Below are 18,422 nucleotides of genomic sequence, written 5' to 3' on the forward strand. Positions count from 1 at the left end.
GAGTATGAGAACGTATAACGGAGCTCTGGGAAGCTGGTGAGAACCGTCTCCCCAGCTGGCTTTGCTTACCCATGGAGGGTACAGGAGCAAGGCAGAACTTGGGGACATGGAAAGCACTGAGTTTTTAGGAATTTATTTTTTTTAATCCGCAAGTTTGCTTCACTTCTGAAACTCTTTGCTCCGGGACTAATTACTACCAAATAACTGCGACACCAGGGGGGACCCAAGCCCCATGAATTGTGTGTGTTTGCACCATCTGCTCCTTACTCTGCAGGTGACATTCCCATACTTGGGGCAGTAAAATATGTCCCTGGAAGCACATGGACGAACGTACCTGAGCGTGTCCAGGCTGGCAGCCTTGTCCAGGGCTTGTCCTTCCCCTGTGCCAGGGGCTCTGGCTGCCTGTGGCTACTTTCTGAAAGGTTTTGTCTCACTGGGACTTGCTGCCCGGCTCATCTCTGAAGATGGGGGATGCTCCTGGATGTGCTGCAGGATTTCTCTTGCAGCTCAACTGGGTGCTAGAAGGGGAGGAGGTCCAGAGCGTGTCTGTGCATGCAGCGAAGCAGGCGTGGAGCTTACTCCCTTTTTCTGGAGGACGGGAAGAAATCTCCATCCCGGGGAAGAGAAAAGTGTTCGTGACTCTCACAGCAGCTTCCAGCAGTGACCTGGGAGCCTGTGCCCGATCCCTATCAGCGCTCTTGGGGCACTGGGACCTACCGTACCCACCAACCCACCCAGGCTCATTCCTTGGCCTCTCGGTTTGGCCGTGCCTGACAGCTGCTGCTTTGCAGCTCCCGCGGCCCCGGGAAGCGCAGGCAGGCAGGCGGGCAAGGTGTAAATTGCATGGCGGGCTGCCTTCACCAAGGTGAAAATGAAAAACTCTCCCAGCTATCGAGCCTGGCGTTTCACAGCTCCCACGGCCCAAATGCGCTCCTCCTCAGCGCTGCAGAGAGGATCTCGGGGGCTGATTTTCACCTGCCTGTCCCGAAGCCATGGCACTGCCACGTCGGCAGGGCAGCGTCCCGGTTGCAGGCAGGACGAGGTCCTGCTGCGGGAAGCGGGGGAAGTGTGCTAGCGCGGAGGGCAGGGAGGGATGCTGATGGGCGCGGGAGGTGCTAATTGCCAGGCGCTGTATTTTGCTACCTGGAGGATTTGCTATCCTTTGGCGAGACTTTGTTTTCCGCTGCTGTAGTGCTGGTGGTGCCGCTCGTTTTTCCTGCTGCCTGACGGAAATGGCCTTTTCTTGATTGCAATAATATCACCTTCTGTTTCTGAAACACCTCGTGGCCCAGAGGATTTGAAAGTAAAGTGCACGTGCGTGGGAGCAGTCTCACCACCTCTGAAATGTGAGTTTCTCCAGGCTGGGAAGCAGCAGCTGTTTCGCAGCCCTCAGCAGCCTGGTGTTCACGGCTGTGCCGCGTGCTGGAGCTGGCTCGGAGTGCTGGCCGTGCCGGGAGGCAGGGTCTGCTGGCTCCATGTGCACCCTGCTTGAGCTGCAAGCTGAGATGTTGGGGTTTCCTTGACGCTTGAGGTAGTATTGGTGTAAAGCACGTCTGCCTGCCTCTCCCTGCAGCAGCTTGTCCTCCCTTCTGCCCAAACCATCTCTTGGGCTGATGGTTCCTCCACAGCCCCTGCCTGACTCCTGCCCCTCAGCAGGCAGCCCAGGCATCCAGGCTTCATCCCTGTCTCCCATGGTCAGGCTGCAGCTTGTCAGGGAGGACCAGAATCACAGAGGGGTTTGGGTTGGAAGGGACCTTCAGAGATCATCCAGTCCAACCCCCTTGCTGCGGGCAGGGACACCTTCCACTAGACCAGGTTGCTCAAAGCCCCATCCAACCTGGCCTCGAACACTGCCAGGGATGGGGCATTCACAGCTTCTCTAGGCAGCCTGGTCCAGTGTCTCACCACCCTCATCACAAGACATTTCTTCCTTATGTCCAATCTAAACCTGACCTCTTTTGGTTTAAAACAGTTGCCCTTTGTCCTGTCACTACAGGCCCTGGTAAAAAGTCTCTCTCCATCTTTCTTACAAGCCCCCTGTAAATATTGAAAGGCTGCAATAAGGTCTTCCTGAAGCCTTCTCTTCTCCAGGCTGAAGAACCCCAACTCAGCCTTTCTCCATAGCAGAGGTGTTCCAGCCCTTGACCATTTCCATGGCCTCCTCTGGACCCGCCTTGACAGGTCTACGACTGTCTTGTGCTGGGGACCCCAGAACTGGAGGCAGTGCTCCAGGTGGGGTCTCACGAGAGCAGAGCAGAGGGGGAGCATCCCTTCCCTCAGCCTGCTGGCCACACTGCTTGTAGTGCAGCCCAGAAGACGCTTGGCTTTCTGGGCTGCAAGTGCACATTGAAACCAAGTTTCAAAACTGGGGAGGACGGGGTGCCTTTATTGGTTTTGGTTTCATCAGCTCGGACTTGGGACCGAAGTGGTGTTTACCCTCAAGCTGCTGTCTGGGCAAGGAGAAATGGAAACAGGGACATCCCCAGTCTGGGTCTGGGATGGTGGGATGGCCCAGCAAGGAATCTGTCTCCTGGCTGAACTGGGAGAGCACCGAAGGGCGCTGGGTGCTGTGCAGACTGAATTGCAAAGCCTCTCTGCACTACCTAGCGCCCGTGGTCTAAGATAAGCAGGGATGACACACCGAGCGTGGAGCGTGTGAGGAAGCGAGGAGGATGTGGCACACAGCACGCTCCCTCCGGTCTTAGATGGTGGCTCAGTTTCAGCTCTAATTTTAGCAACTGATTTTAGGGCCCTTCGGCTCCAGGCGGTTTTGTTGTTTCTTTAAAATCCCTGGGACCAAAGCATCCGACCCCTTCACTGGGAGGAGGAGAGGATGGATGCCTCCGGCTGGAAGCAAGACATGGGGGAGTCATGTTGCCTGAGCAGGCAGGAGGTGCTGGTGTGCTGGGATGGAGCTGGCGGGTCCCCTTGGGGTCCCCCCGCACTCTGCCTGGTGCTAGCTGACTTGCTGGCACTAACCGGAGCGGCCCAAGTGAGGGGAGGCTCGCGGCAGTGAGTGTGTGACGATGCTCTGGCTGCTTGGCCAGAGGGATGCTGGTGAGCCCCTCCGGTGAGCAGCAACCCCCAGCAATGGGCACAAGCCCCCCGTGTATTTGCATCCATCATCTGTTCCTCCTCCAGGTGCATCGGTAAGAAATGGAGGGAGGGGAGCCCTGGTGCAGCAGGGGGGCTGGAGGGGTGTCCCTTAGCAACTCCCCTGCACTCCCCCTGGGGCAGGACCCAGACACCCACCCTGCATCACTGGTGTTTAGCAAATTGTACTTGAGGCTGCTGGTCCAATTTGGTAGCAGGGTGGACCTGGTTGTAACCCAACAGTGAGCTGACCCCACTCTCCAGCTGCCTGTGGAAAACCGCCTCATGTGGCTGGTGTCTCTGGGGTCACAGCAGGATGTGGATGGAGCTGACCCCGTGTGCCCAGCACCCTTCTGCTTCACTGCAATGACCGCGGCACATCCCATCGCCATAAGAGCAGAGGTCAGCAGCAGCACTGGGCACGTTGTGCCCAACTGATGTTCATATGGCCCCTGGTAAACAACCTACAGCTTCTCCTTGAGTCTGGGTCCTCCCGGCACATGCTTGGGCGACGCGCTCATTGGCCCCTCTGGGAAGTTCTCTTGATTGGGATCCTGCACCATCGCTTTTCTGGTGGCTGGCAGGCTCCAGCCTGTCCCAGCTTTTCGGCAGTGCCCAGTGGCATATCCCTGGAGGGTGCATCCCTGGCCAGCGGCAGGGAGGGCAGCCCACGGGGCTGCCTGGTGCCCCTAAGGTAGAAGAGGGGGAGCATCTGTCAGGTGACCCGTCGTTTGCTCCCCGTGGCTTTTCCAGTCCTGGCTGGGTTTTACAGGCTTTTTTTTTTATGCGTTGCAGGCAAGAGGTCCTCCAGCAGGCATCGGTGACAAGCGCAGGCAATGGCTGTATACATATGGCACACTGGTGGATGGGGCGTGAGGTGGACATCTCTGTGGTGGAGCCAGGAGCTGCTGAGCAGCATGGAGAGCTCAGCCCCTGGCCCTGCTCCAGCAGGAAGCTCAGTGGTGGCATGAAAAGCCTCTCCTACTGCTCCCACGGCCATTGGCCCTGAAACAGCGACTCAGCAGGCTGGCATGCCTTAACCATCACCTTGCGAGCCATGGCAGGAGGTCTCAGTGATGAGTCAGGGGGCTGTGGGGCCGGAGAGCTTGTGGCCAGAAGCAGGGTGAAGACAGCAGTTGTCTCCCTACTGTGTTCCTGGTGACCCTCGAAGTGTTTTGGGGCAGACAGCAGGTTCAGTTGGAGCCTAAGTGCCAGCATGCCTGGGCATGGCGAGGATCCTGCGAGCATCTGCAAGGCTTGTTTGCTGGTCTCCTAACAAGCTGAATTCTTCCAGCAGCGGGAGATGAAGCAGATCCAGTTGGTAGCATTTGAATTCCTGAGCAGCCAAGCCTGACAGAGTGACAAAGCTGGTCCCTGCAGTGCCCCAGCTCACCTTCTGCTTCCCAGCAGGCACCGAGGGGAACGGTGTGACATGAGCACCCTGCTACCTCCTTCCATTTTGGCATGATTCTGCTGGGATTTTAATGACTGTAGATCATGTCTCAGCTGCCCCTTCACATGTGCCATAGCCCTGGTACTGCTCTCTTGCCTGCCTGGGGAAGCCGGGGCATCCTCTGCCCAGGAGGCTGTACCCAGGCCGTTCTGTGGCCAGATGATGGGGTCTATTCCTTAACAGATGAGTGGGGAGAGGAAAATTTATGCCGCTGGGGAGGTGCTACCTCCTGCTGCTGGGGAAGGTGTCCCGAAGTGCTGGTTTGGTGCATAATCTTTGTTGTCCTTTCTGATGCTCGAGGCCAGGGGAGGCTCCATTCCTAGAGGGATTAAGCCAACCTGGAGAGAGTCCTACAGGGAGTCAGGGGTGGTGGGCGATTTGGAAACAACCCAGGTGTAAAGATCGGGCAGGGTGTTATTTCACCTGGGAAAGAGGAGTGCAAGACTCTTTCCCTACATAAACCCTTGTTCCCAAGAGGATGGTGAGCAGCACCCCACTACAGCCCTCGGATGGGCCAAGAAAGGGTTGGCTTCATGGGAAGCAGTGGGTCTGACATAGCAGAATGCCAGAGCTGCTGTGCGTGTCAGAACTGAACTGGTGGGCTTTGGATGCATTGGCCTTTGCTGTGTATGTGTAGCTTGACCGTATGGATTATGTGCAATAAGTCCCATGCTTCTAGTGCCCATTCGAGGGTCCTGCATAGAAATAAGCCTTGCATCTTTTCTGGCCATAGGAAAGGCAAGCTCCTGGCAGAGGGTGAGAAGGGACGTGGCACAGCATGACCTTGCAAAGGGACAAGTCCCATTCTTTGCCCTACTTACCAGGTCCTGCTGTCCTAGCCAGAAGCCTGGCCCCGACACCGCCAGTGTCCCACTGTTCACCTCTCACTGAGCTCCTCCACCCGTGTGAGACTGCATTTGATTTGACTCAAGGGCTCTGCCTTGCAAACTCCACATCCACCTTGCAGCTCCATCTGTTGGCTTAGCTGCGTGGTTAGGAAGGGGCTTCCTTCTCAGCTGCAGAATGTATTATTGCCTGTTGAGTGTCTCTGTTGTTTTGCCATGTTGTTGAGCCTTCGTTAATTCACTCTTTGCTTACGCCTTCGCCTTTGGACTCTGCTTTCCAGTCTCTCCCCGTTGTTTCTTTCCCTTGCAGCAGCCTTGCAGCCTTCCTCTCTGCTGGGATAATCCTAAGTCCACTCTGTCCTGTGCTGACACTTGCCACTTGATTGCACTTTGCTGCACCTCTGCCTGTGTTTGCCTGGCCTCTGCCTGCCTCCTGATCTCCTTTGGGATGACCACAAGGGCGATCTCCTTTGCATCCCCTTTGGATGATCCCTTATCCCTTTCTGTTGTCCTGGCTCCCCACCTCATCGCCTCTGTCCTTTCCTCAAGTCTTTATGCAGCCTCATCCCCTTGGTCCCACCCTGGACGGGACAGTGTTCCCAGCTGCCACCTCCTTGCTTTTTCTTGGGGATGTTGTCCTCTCCGGAGCCTGGCTGCCAGTGCTGAGCTCTGCAGCAGCCCTGCCAGGAACTGGGTTGCTCCAGGAAGAAAGTGCAGAAGCAGAGGCCAGCTCACTAGCCTGGCTTCCAACTTGATTTTTACAGGCATAAATTAGGACCACCAGGCTCTGGTTTCCCTCCATTTTCTTTTGGGGAAAACACTGGATGAATTGGGAAGAAATCAAGTATTAAGCATCCTTGTAGCTCTCCGTAACACAGCAGGCGTTGGTATTGACAGTGAGTGTCCGGCCATTTTAGCGTCATCCCACCAACCTGGTCCACGACCATGGGCTTTGGCTGCAGGGCACTGGGGCTCTTCTGGCTTCAGGGAGACAAAGCTGCTTCCCACCCTGGCAGGGTGAAGCATCCTCATCTCTCTTACAGGATAATCCTTGAGAGTGAAGCAGCATTTGTCTCAAGAGCCAGTCTGGGACCCTGCTCTTCATACAGGTGTGCATTTTTATTCCTTAAAAAGCTACGATTCCCACATTTTGTGTCTGTGGAGGGGCCATTGTTTGAGTGTTGGGGCTGTCACTACTACGGCTGTGTAATTGGAAGGGGAGTTCTAGCAGCCTAGATAAATTGTAGGAAGAGGGTACATCCCAGATCCACTCTTTAGGAATCCCAGGGTGTGCTTTCAGAAGTCAGCTTGGGATATTGGAGGCTGGACTGGAGCCCTGAGGTTTTAGACTCGTTAGAGACCTCATATGAATTTAATAAAGATCTCTTTGCTCTGAGATCCTTTGAGTTGTCCCCGCCTGCATTAAGTGGTGGAGGGCCAGCTGGATGCATCCAAAAACCTGCGAATCTTGGAGATACCCATCTCTGGTATGTGTTGCAGTAACCTAAAATAACAAACCGAGCTGAAGATTGGCTGATGGGCTTGTGGTTGGTAGAGCAAGGGGCAGAGCAGCGGGGAGGGTTCTTGTCTGCGTTGTTGCTGAAAAAGCAGGAGTGATATGAGCCGCCTCTGCTCTGCTGCTAAAAACAGCCCAGCTTGTTTTTATTTAATACAGTTTTGATCTGCGTGTGTTAGTGTTTCACCTGCCTGCGAGTGGGAACTCCAGGCTCCAAGCACCTCGGAAGCCCGCCTGCGTCCCTGCGCGTCCCTGCGGCACAGGGCTTGTGAATGTGGTTCCTCCTCAGTTGGAGGAGGGACTCTGCCAAAACTCAGGCTTGAAGGCGTTGGGACGGGTAAAGCTTCTGCTGGGGTTCGCGTTTCTGCTGCTGTGGTGCTGCTTGGTAAAGTGGGGCTCCGCAGAGCCAGCTCCTGCAGGCTTTCCCGGGAAAATAGACACGAAAACGGCTCACGTGGGGTTTTCTCCCCGTCTTGCTTGCGCAGCATCTTGCCAGCATGGAGGTGGCTCTCCAGGTGTCCTTGCTGCCAGCACAGGGGAGAGGGTCGGCATTGGCTCCCATCTGTTGTGGATTTTGCCCGGTGTTGTCGTTTGGCTGGGAAATAAATAATTTGAAATCAGTTTGGTCTGGCCCCAGGGGTGAAGGGGTTCAGGAATGAACAGGCTTTCATAAGGTCGTGATTGATGTGTCCATAGAGCTCGTCCTTGGAGAGGGGCCTGCCCTGGCTTCAGAGAGCCCTGCAAGGACAGGGACCCTGCCGGAGAGTGTCTAGGGAAGCCATGCCGGGGAGGCTGTGGCAGGGAGTAGGATGAGGGTAGCTGAGGCAGGGAGGAAAAGGAGGATAGTCAGGGCAAGGAGGAGGAGGAAGAAGATAGTTGGGGCAGGGAGGAAGAGGAGGATAATCGGGGTGGTTGTGGGGTTAAATAAAAGCTGTCAGTGATTTGAAAAGGGGAAAGAATGAAAAAGAAAACCCACTGAGGAGACACTCTCCCTTCTCACCCGGCTTGTAATCAGCCGCCCCCTCTGTCAGCGAGCAGCTGGCGGGCGGGCGGGCAAGAAGGGGGTGGCAAGAGGGGTCCAGCTGCTCCTTGGCCCGGCCCCGGCACCCCCAGAGTCCCTGCAGCCCCGGCTTGGCGTGAGCTGGGGCACAGCCCGGGGGGGACATGCCCCTGTCACGGGTCCCTGGCAGGCTGGGGGGGGGGCTGAGGTCTTGAAGTGTGCTGCTGGGGGGAGATGGGGTGAGGAAGAGGAGGAGGGGGAGTTGTCTGAAATGCCAGGGATTCATCTCCCACTCCCTCTGCCCTCGCCGTTCTGAAAGGAGCTGCCTGAGCTGTCAGCTCTGGATTATATTAATTAGCAGAGAAATGCTACGCCTGCTCGTGGGGCCGCGCTGCCAGGAAGAACTGGAGACTTGGCAGGTCCATGCAAAGCAGCTGCCGGGCTCCCCAAAACCCCTCACTCCAGCCCAAAATGAGCACACCAAATACGAGACTGAGCCGGAGGAGCTGAGTATCCCTGGGGCTTCTGCATCTCCTCCTTGAGCGCAGCCAGCTGCTCACCCCCAGGGCCAAACCTGCGAGCCCTGGCACGTGGGGGCTGTTGTGATAGGGAAAGCAGCACTGCAGTTTCGGGATGGGACCCACCGCTCCTCACTGGGCCCCCATGTCTGTGGGCAAAGTGGGTCAGTCTGTGGTGCTGCCAGGCCAGCAGTCCACATGGTCGGGGGCTGCTGGGGCGGGGGGCAAGGGCACATCCCTGATCTGTGGTCACCTGCTGTCTTTCAGGAGAGGAAGCTGTGTGCCCACCCCCGGATAGAGATCTACAAGGAGGACCGCATCTACTTCGTGTGTCCTCTCGCTCGCCAAGGGGACTTCTACGTGCCTGAAATGAAAGAACTGGAGAGAAAGAGCAGGGCTGCCGCAGCTGAGGCCGAGGACTCCCGGACAGATATCACAGGTATCTGTGGCTTGCGCACGGGCTCCATCTTCAATCGGCATCAGCCCTCCCAAAGGTGGGGATCCTGGTGTCTCTGGTTCTGCCCTCTGAGCGGGCGGAGAGGGATCGACCTGCACCCACCTGGCGCCCAACCACTGAGTCTCAGCCCACCTCTTCCATTCACCCTGAGCTGAGATAGGATCTCGTCCTTGAGGTGTCACACCGAGCCTCAGGGAGCACCCGGGCACCCCTGCGGCGTTGGGGTGAGGGTGAAGCTGCCGCCGAGCCGCTGGCCCACTGTTGTCAGAGCAGAGCTGGATCTCACAGCTTTTGGTTGCAGCTGGGCTTGTTTTTCTCCTTGTCATATACATCTTCCTTGATCTCATCTTCATCTGTTACATATTGGGATTGCGAAGAGCTTAAATACCAGGTTGCTGTAGCTGGTGGTGGAGTTGCCCGATTGCATCTGCTCAGCGAGATCTGTTGGAGCCTGGATGTATTCATACAGGAAGGGACCACAATGGCTGTAGGCGCAGAACAGCAGTGCTATAGTAACCCAAAATGCTAGTTGCCGTTGCCGGCCCACGTGCTCACATGTCTGCAAGATGCGGGAGCCGGCTAACCAAGCATTCCCAGGCGCTGGACGGCACGGCCGAGCTGGCCACTGGCAGGGGCAGCCACCTCCTCCTGCCCTGCAGGTCACCCACGCTTGTGTAACGGGCATGAAAAAACCATGACAGCTCTCGTCGCCTCCCAGAGAATTTGGTCATTTGGTTTAACACATCTTCAGGTTTGGGTTGCTTTAATTCTTAATTGTGTGCAGTGTAAAAGCAAGCCTGGGATTTGCTTTCTGGGAGCTATGTCCACTTAGTGCTGCAATGAAGAGTCTAATTTGAGCGGTTTCCCAGCGCTTCAAGGTCCCATGTTTTTGCGGTGCTCACTCGGCTCTTTGCCTTTTTGCCTTGCATCAGGGCGGCTACTTTGGGCACTGGCCCAGGTTGGCCAAAGACAACCTGCAGCCCGCTCGCCCCGGCACCTTCCCATGGTTGTCCCTTGGTTTCAGAGAGGGACGGCAGGACCCACGTGAGGAAAAGATGCTTCAGGTCGGTGGCTTCAGCAGCTGTGTGTGCTTCTTTCTGCACCGCTCGTGGGGGTGCACGATCCCGCAGCACAGCCAGAGGATGCTCAGTGCAGCCGCTGCCCTGTGGCCCAGCTGTCTTGGTGCTTTCCCTGGGATGCCACTGCCAGACCACCTGTGGTGGGGGAGTCCCCTGCCCTGCTGGAAGAAGGGCTGAGAAGGTCTTCCCAATTTCAGACAGCAAATGATATTGGACTTTCTCATGTGGGAGACCCCAGGCTGGGCTCCCCAGCAGCAGCTCTGGGCCGGTTCCTCCACCACCCCTCCCCTTCCAGTCACGTAGATGAGCTTTTGTTGGTGCAATCTGAGGCAGTGTCATCTGCTGAGTCTGCACAAAACCAGCTTAAAATAATAATAGCTGTGAGAGGTTGGCCTTGCCTCTGAGACTAAAGACTTGAGCTTGGATGTCGCATTGTGATCACCGTCGCTACTGGGCACAGCGGCAGAACCAGGTCTGGCAGGGCATCACATCCTTGCTCCGGCTGTTGGAGAGGGCCGAGGACGTGACAAGCCTTCGGGTTGCTTGTGCCACTCCTGCCTGAGGGTCTTGGAGGTCCCCGTGATCTCCTGCATCTCCGTGATGTCGCAGTGCCCCGGGCCAGCACAATCGCTGTCAGCTGGGAAGGGTGGCACCGCGTGGGGATGTCCTGGGCTTGTTCAAAGGGAAACGGTGCATGGTGAGCATCCTTGTCCCACTGCTGCTGGCCTGCTGACACTGGAGACTCGGTTTGTTGCTGGTGGTGCTGCCCCAGCCACAGCCATCGAGTGGCCCTTGGGCTGCCCCTGGTTCAGCAGCAGGGTCAAGGTTGAGAGGTAAGGTAGGAGGGTGCAGCCGGTCTCATTGGGCTCCACATCTCGCCACCAAAGTCCTGCATGGGTTTTCTGAGCCCTGGTGCGGCACGAGATCCTGCTGGAGGTGGCAGCCGGCAGATCTCCCCTCTGCCCAGCCACTCGCTGGAGACACCTTGAGGGAGACAGCTTGAAGGAGAGGCCTTGCAGATTGAGACTGGTCCTCCCTTCCCAAGTATTTTCTGTGCTGGGATCTGTGCAGCCACCTCTGTGTTGGAGGAAGAGAAAGCCCCAGTCTCTTTTCCCATCTTTTTTACTCCCTTCTTCCCTGGGGAGCTGCTCAAGGAGCAAGGTCAGCTTAGCCACAGCCCCTTCAACAGGCACGATGGCCATAAGATCTTCATGACTCAGCAGATCTCAGGGTCTCTGTGACAGCTTTCAAGCTTTCCTCTGCCAGCTGGAGGGTGGGCACAGCAATGTCCCCATCTGCTTTTCAGTGCAGTTCCCCCTCAACCCCAGTTGCATGGATTTGGGTTATTTCTTGATCCACCTCAGCTCTGCCAGTGTTTCAAGTGGTCTTGCCCCAGCGGAGGCTCAGGCAGTGCTGGGATGCTCCTGGGAGGATGGGAGAGGGTGGTGGTCCCTGCCAGTGGCACTCAGCTCCTCCGGCCGTGCTTGAGCTGTGCAAATCCAAATGCTGGGCTCTGACACCCTACTGCCTCACAGGGTGAGCGGGGGGGACTGGGGAAGTGCTGAGCCCCTTTTCCTCTCCCTGAGGCAGCCGAGGATGCTCTACGCATGGCAGCCTGGGGCTCTCACTCCTGATGTGGCAGCAGATGAAGCCCGCTCTTCCCCCTCGCCTCACAAAATACTGAAATAAACAGCACTGAGCGTGCGATTTCAGAGTGAGCATCATATTTAGTAATGCTCTGTGTGGATGCAGCACCTTTCAGTCACGGCTCATGAAACTCCCCGCCAGCAGCTGTATTACACTTTCCTCGAATTAAAGACTTCAGGAGTTCCCAGCGGAAGGCGCTGCCGTTTCTCCTCGCCTGTCGTTGTGGCTAGTGCCAGGCGGTACCGAGCGACTTGGATGTGTAAAAAAAGCTTGGATTTGTTTTCCTGAGCCTCCTGACCTTGGAGTGCATCTCTCCATTTAGGCTGTCGTATGCTGTCTTTGCTCCTGAGCTGACCTGCGAGGTGCTGAGTGCCTGCAGCTCCAAGCAAAGCCAGTGGCTGCAAAGGATGTGGGACGTGGTCCAGGTTCTCTGGTTTCTGCTGCTCCTCTGCATGGAGCAGGGTGCTGGCAGCTCTGCTGAGGACGGACACACGGCATGCAAGGAAGGGGCCAGGGGCTGCAGCTGCCTCCTCACCAATTCTGTCCCTTCTTAGCTATCGTCAGGGTCATCAGAAAGACAGTAAGCATTTTTGGAAGGCAGCTGATGGGTCTCCAGGGGGCCAGTGTCAATCACGATTAGTTGTTTTGTACTTAATTATTTTCTGGGGCTTTGGCATCAGCACGGTGCTCAGCAGGCCCTCGCTCCCGGCTTGCTCTCAGCAGCATGCTTTCCAGCATGACCCCGCTGCAGCGCATGGAAGGTGAAAGCAAACAAAAGCAGCCTCTCAACATGGGCTTACTGGCATGAACACAGATGGTTTCTAAGCATGTGGCTCTGCCCAGAGTCTCAGGTGCTCATTTTCCTGGAGCTGAGTCTGTCCAGCAGCATCTGGGTGCAACCGATGGCATCACCCGCTGAGCCCCAGTGCCACGGGGGGGGGCACCTTCCCTGACGTACTCTGCCTCATCCCAACTTGCTTCCAACCTCCAAAGAGCCCTGCCTGTGCTACTTGCCTGTACAATCCAAGAAGGTTCTCAGCACGGAGATCCTGCTGTGCCTTCCTGCTGGTCTGCCTGCCCCAGCCCCTCTCCGGATGGCTTGTGTGTGAGCTTCAGCAAACACGGAGGAGCTGTGCCCCTCCTGGCAGCGCGTTGATCTATTATTTAGCGGCAGGGGCAATGAATATTTGATTGAATGTGGGGAAAGAGAGGGCCCAGGTGCACCAAGAGGGGAGCAATGCTCGGGCATCAGTGTCGTGCTGGGGCGATGTGGGAGGGGAGCCGGTCCTCCTTCACAGGGGGATTTGGGAATGCCGGTACCCAGGGCGGCACAGGGCTGAGCTGCCTGGGGGTGCAGGCTCCCCACCAGGCTCGTTAGCTCTGTGGGGTGAGTGATTCCCATTGCACCCATCCCCGGCTGGTCTTTTGGTGTTGGCTGCTTGGCTTCCATTCTTCCTAGGTGGCCCTGGCCTTTGCAGGGCCCCTCAACACTCCAGCAGGGCTTCACCGTGGGCTGTGCCTCTTTTTTCCCAAATTAAAACTTCCCGGTTTCCACGTTCCTGCTGAGTGAAGGTGCAGCAGGATAGCTACACTGTTCTCGGGGGAGCAGAGCAGAGGCAGGGGGCTTCCATGGGACAGTCGGCACCTTACTGCACACCAGAGGGAAAAGCCATGCTGGATCCAGGTGCTGGGCTGGCTCCTGGTGCAGGGACTGGCCTTAGGATGTGGGATGCAGGAGATGGGCAGCGGCTCGCTGGAGGACCAAGCGAGATGCATGGGGCAGGGTGGAGAAGTGAGCATGAGGGCTGCCAGAAACCTCCGTGCCCATGAGATGAGAGCAGAGCCCCTGCTCACCCACAAGGCACCTCCCAATGAAGCTTCGGTTGCCCTCTTGGAGCCCCGCCGCACTCCCTGCCTGGCCTCTCTGGGCTGTGCTGGGATGGCTGGGGGTTCCGGCCACATCCCCCTGCCAGAACTGACCCCGCACAGTCCCCAGCAGCAGCGGCTCCATCTCTCACCCTGCCCACCCCAGCCAGGCTGGGTGGCCATGCCAGAGCGAGCCTTGTCCTGCGCAGAGGAGAGCGAGGCTGCTGAAATGGGCAAATTTGCCAGCTGAGGCTGCTCAAACATGATCAGAAGTGACAGAGCAGTGAAAAAGTGCCTGGCTGAAAGGAAACAGGACTCGATTTATTGTCGCCCTTGGAGCAAGGGAGAGGGAGGCGGCTGCAGGGGTGAGGAGAGTGGTGCTTTCCTGATGTGGCGGCTTGGAGCAGTGTGTAGGTCAGCTTCATCCCCATCTTCCCCTTCCTGAGCTGCTGCTCTTCTTCTCAGGAGCTCCTTTGCTTTGTGGCATGGGGTTACATGACGGCTTCCCAGCCAAAACGGACCCTGGGGTGACACAGGAGGGGTGCTGTGCAGACAAGGCACAGCTTGGGGGCTTAGGGTCACTCTTGTCCTGGGTTTCAGAGGGACGTGAGATGACCACAAATGACGTGAGCTGTCATGAAGCCATGGTGGGAACATATCTGTGTCACCTCAGGCCACCAATTTGGCCAAAATGGATTATTTTTTTTTTTTTGAGATCCTCGCTAGAGACCTTGCAAACCCTTAGCTGGCTTCAAGGCTCGGGGGCCAGACACTCCCCTCTGTTCCCCACAGCTCTCCATCTTCCCAGAGGCTCCCTGCTGACCCACTGCCCTGCCGAGGTCCTGCCAGGTGGGACAGCATCTCCCATCTTTGTGCCGCCTGCTCAGTGGCCGCCATCTCCTTCAGCAAGCGTCTCGCCGGCAGCATGCAGAACATCCTTTTTAACTTAGAGTAAATGTAGTTTCCATGTTGAGGTGCTCCCTGATGCTGCAGCGAAGGTGGCACGTGTTGGCAGGCGATGGTTCTTTTCTCCTTTTCATGGGGGGGTCAGCAGGCGTTGCTTGGGTGGGCAGCCCAGAGCTCAGCTTGTGCCTGCTGCCAGAGGGGTTGCATGCCATGGCCAAGGCGAGAGGGTGGAGGCTCAGGCTCCTCTCTGGGTGCCCACCAGGCAGGATGAAGCTGATACACCATCCAGTTTGGATGAAGCAGTGGGTATGCTGTGTCTGTGGGTCTTTCCCGGCTGTTCCTCGTCCTGCTACCACTACTCGGTCCTCTCCGAACAGCCCTCACTCAGCCGGCAGGACTGTGGGATGATGCCACTCAGAAGGCAGAAGACTGCCATTTACAAGCAGTTCTGCTGGCAGCTGCCCAGGCCGGGAAGAAAAACAGCAAAAAAAGGGATTTAAGGGTGTTTGGAAGGAAAGTTCCCTCCCTGTCGGGTCTCCTCCAGGAGATCAGTGACTGCCATGCAGCTGGAGGAGGGCGAGCAGCCCAGCCCTGGGCACCCCAGCTGCAGGAGCCCAGGGAAGCTGGAGATGTCTGCGGGAGCCCGGGGCAGCCCCGTGCCGGCGGCTGGGGACGGAGCCACACCGGCAGGAGCCAGCGTGGAGGAGAGGGCTCTCCTCTCCCGCCTGGGAGCCCCTCCACGGTCATCACCATCCTCTTTGCCGCTTCCCGGCCCCACTGGTGGCAAGTCGCGGTCCTCCGCCGGTGCCGCTGCTAAGCAGGGCTCCTCCTGGCTTCCCGCCTGGTGTGGAGCATGATCGTGGGCAGGGGTGTCCGGCCCGGTGTGGCTGGAGCTCCCGGGGGAGTGGAGGTGCCGAAAAGCGGCTGAGCCCAGCATGCGATTCCCGCTGGTACGAGGCAGGCTGGAAGAGGGAGGGTGGAGCGGGGAGGGCTGTGATGGAAGAGCCCGCCCCGTGTTTGCTGTCACTGTCTTAACTAACAATGTGGATCTGTGATGTCGTAATCAGTGACGTGGATCTGTGATGTCATAATTAACCACGAGGATCTGTGATGTCATAATTAACAATGATTAATGTTTTACAGGAGGGTTTTGTCTCCCGGCTGGTTGCTCTGGCAACAGCACTGAGCTGCTGGTCTCAATCTGACACGCTCATCTCATTGTCGACTCCTTAATTGTGTTGTCAACCCAGCTAACGAGGCAGGGATTCGGGGAGGCAGCAGTGGGCCGAGGGGTCTGCCCAGGCAGGCAGGATCAGCCCCTGGGGGCACTCGGCTGCAAGAGGGGGTGTGGGCTGGCAGCTGGCTGACATGGAGAAGTGCTGAGCGAGCTGGGCAGGCTCCCCCGTGCTTGGGCACCCCAAGTCCCGTCTGCCGCTGCCCTGCCTGCCTTCGCACTGCTGCCAGAGCTGACGGCTGTGGGGAGCCACGCGGGGAGCAGGAGTGGGTTACAGGGCAGCCTTAGGGTGCCACGGCACGAGGCTGGACGTACACCCGCCTTTGACGGCAGCACATCTGAGGACCTGCCCACGTGCCACCTTGCCCCGGGTGCTCAAGCAATGCTGCAGCTCCCCATCACCCACGCAGCACAGCGTCCAGCTCCTTGCCTCATTCCTGGTGCTGCGCTGGGGGCAGGGTTGTCCCCCGGTTCCCAGGCCAGGCATGCTCCCTAAGGAAGGACGTGCCAGGTCCACGGTGTGTGCACAGAGAGTAGCAGTGGGGCCAGGCACGGCCAGGAGGTCAGGGCACGGCTGGGAAGTCAGGAGTTGTTTGTGCCAGCTTGGGGGTGCCCTGATTTCAGGGAGCTGCTTGAGTCCAACTTGTGCTTGTCTTGGCCCAGTCATTTCTCAAAGGCACGGGAGGTGACGAGGTAGGAGCTGGTCTCCACTGTGGCCTGACGTCTCTGAGGTTTCTGGTAGCTTCAAAGGCCATGGCACGCCATTCCCATTGCCTCCTTCCCACAGCATTCACTCCCTTCCCTTCTCTTTCCATTCCAGGGGCCGACACCATGAGTGAGACGAGCTCCATCAGCATGGAGGCCACAACCGACAGCAGAGACACCTCGGTGGCCACCTCCATCCTGCTGCCCTTCCCAGCCAGCCGTGGCCGGGAGGAGCCAGACAACCGCAGCGAGCACAGCTACAGTGAGTCGGGAGCCAGCGGCTCCTCCTTTGAGGAGCTGGACCTGGAGGTCACCGGGGATGGGGAGGGAGCCCCAGGCCTGCTGCCCGACGTGGGCTGCGCGGGCAACCAGGAGGTCACAGACAAGTGGACCAAGGAGCCCATCGCTGCTGAGAGAGGAGAAGAGTGAAGTGGAGACCTGGCTGCCTCACCTCCCGCCGGGGTCTGAGTTACTGGGAACTGGTTGCCTTTCCCACCTCCTTCCTCTCCAGCCAAGACATTTTGGTCGCTGATTCCCCCCGCGACCTGCTCTCCCTCTTTGCAGAAAGGGTGTTTGATCGTTTCAGGGATGCTGGGAGGTGGGGGGGTCTCCTGCAGCGCTCGGAGGTGTGGAGTTGGTGCAGGTTGGGGGGGGACAGCGAAATGCATTTGCCGTTTGTGTGTCTTTAGATGCGTCACAAATTCTTTGCAGGTGTCTCGGGGCGGGGGGGGTGGTGGTGGATGGCAGAAGCATCCCCCCTCATCTCTACCAGCGCCCCTCTCACCCACAGCTTCTCTCTGCTGCACCACCGCGTTTTCTAGCACCAAAGAGCCGTGAGTAGGGTCGGTTGGGTTTGTTCCCCTCTTCTCTTCCCCTTGCTGAAAAATGGAAACATCCCGTGTAAACCTGATCCTCCTGGCACTTCCACGGGCGCTTTTGAGGTCTGTAATAAAGTGGATGCTTTTCCTCACCCGTGGCCGGTGGCATTGCTGACTGCCTCTTGGCCGATCGCGTCGTCCTGCCCCGTGGGGGGGAAGCGGGCTGCGGGTGGAGGCTGCTGGTGGGCTGCCCCCCTGTGCCCCCCAACTGAGCCAGGGAGTTGCCCTGGGGCTCTGCATCCCTGCTGCTGGTGCTTGCCCCCTGCCCGGGCAACCCAGCGGGGCCCCGGGACCATCCCTGACTTCTGCAAGATGCAGGGGAAGCAGGGAAGGGTCCCAGCCGCCGTGCTGAGCTGGGCTGGGCTGGAGGGAGGTGGTATCCCCGCTCCTCTTGGGACCCTGCTGAAAGTAAAACCAGTAAAGCCAGGTCCCTGCGCTGCCGGTGGGCCTGGCACCGCTGTGCTGCTTCTGTGGCAGCAGGGACCAGCCTGCCCGTGCAGTGTCTCCCCGGCATCCCATCTGCCTGGTCCCGCAGCAATGGGGTGCAGGCAGGGAGGGCTGCCCATGCTGGTCCCAGTTCCCTGTCCCCCAACTGGGGACGAGGGAGCAGCCTGGACATCACCCCCACGGTGCCCCGGGGCAATGCCAGGTGCCAGAGCTCCTTGCCTGGCTGGCAGAGCTCAGCCCCTGCCCCGGTGCCCCCGGTGCTTCTGGCAGCCCAGGACTTGTTCCCCGGCAGTCAGATGTGGCGTCCCAAAACCGAGGCTTGGGGTGGGGGTGCAAGGGGTAGGGGAGGCCCGGCTGTCCTGCTGTGGTGGGGATGTGTCCTCCCTGGCTTGGAAAGGTCATGATTAGTCCTCAGCCAGTGATTGACATGAGATTGTTCATAAATATTTTGTGCTCTGAGTGATAAAATATTAAACTCCTCCAGCCCACATGGAAAAATATTGCTCTTCCCGGTGTTTATCTTTGTTGCCGGTTATTACAAAACTGCCAAGCCCCCTGAAATATTTATGCCTGGCTGAGGCTCTGGGGGGGGTTGGAGCCAGGCAGCGGATCCTAATGCCGCTTGTCCCCTAACCCCACCAAAGATGGGGGCTGGGGAGGGTTTGCCGTTGTCCTTCTGCTGTCAGCCGTGCTGAAGCAGCAGCCAGGAGGATGCAGCCAGTGCCGGGGCGCGTGCGAGGCTTGTGCCAGGTCCCATCTGCCAGGGGGGAAGCGGGAC

General features: G+C 58.0%; 1 protein-coding gene across 2 annotated transcripts in view; it reads left to right on the plus strand.

The window, feature by feature from the left end:
• TEX264 (testis expressed 264, ER-phagy receptor) overlaps positions 1-18,144 on the plus strand; it is a 45,201-nt gene extending 27,057 nt beyond the window's left edge. For both annotated transcript variants that reach the window (XM_075052955.1, XM_075052956.1), the window contains exons 5-6: positions 8,693-8,864; positions 16,435-18,144. In XM_075052955.1, coding sequence (XP_074909056.1) covers positions 8,693-8,864; positions 16,435-16,748 — 486 coding nt within the window. In that variant the 3' untranslated portion in view covers positions 16,749-18,144. The remainder of the gene's footprint in view (positions 1-8,692; positions 8,865-16,434) is intronic.
• The last annotated feature ends 278 nt before the right edge of the window (positions 18,145-18,422 follow it).

Source organism: Buteo buteo, chromosome 21 (genome assembly GCF_964188355.1).
Source record: "Buteo buteo chromosome 21, bButBut1.hap1.1, whole genome shotgun sequence".
Lineage (NCBI taxonomy): Eukaryota > Metazoa > Chordata > Aves > Accipitriformes > Accipitridae > Buteo > Buteo buteo.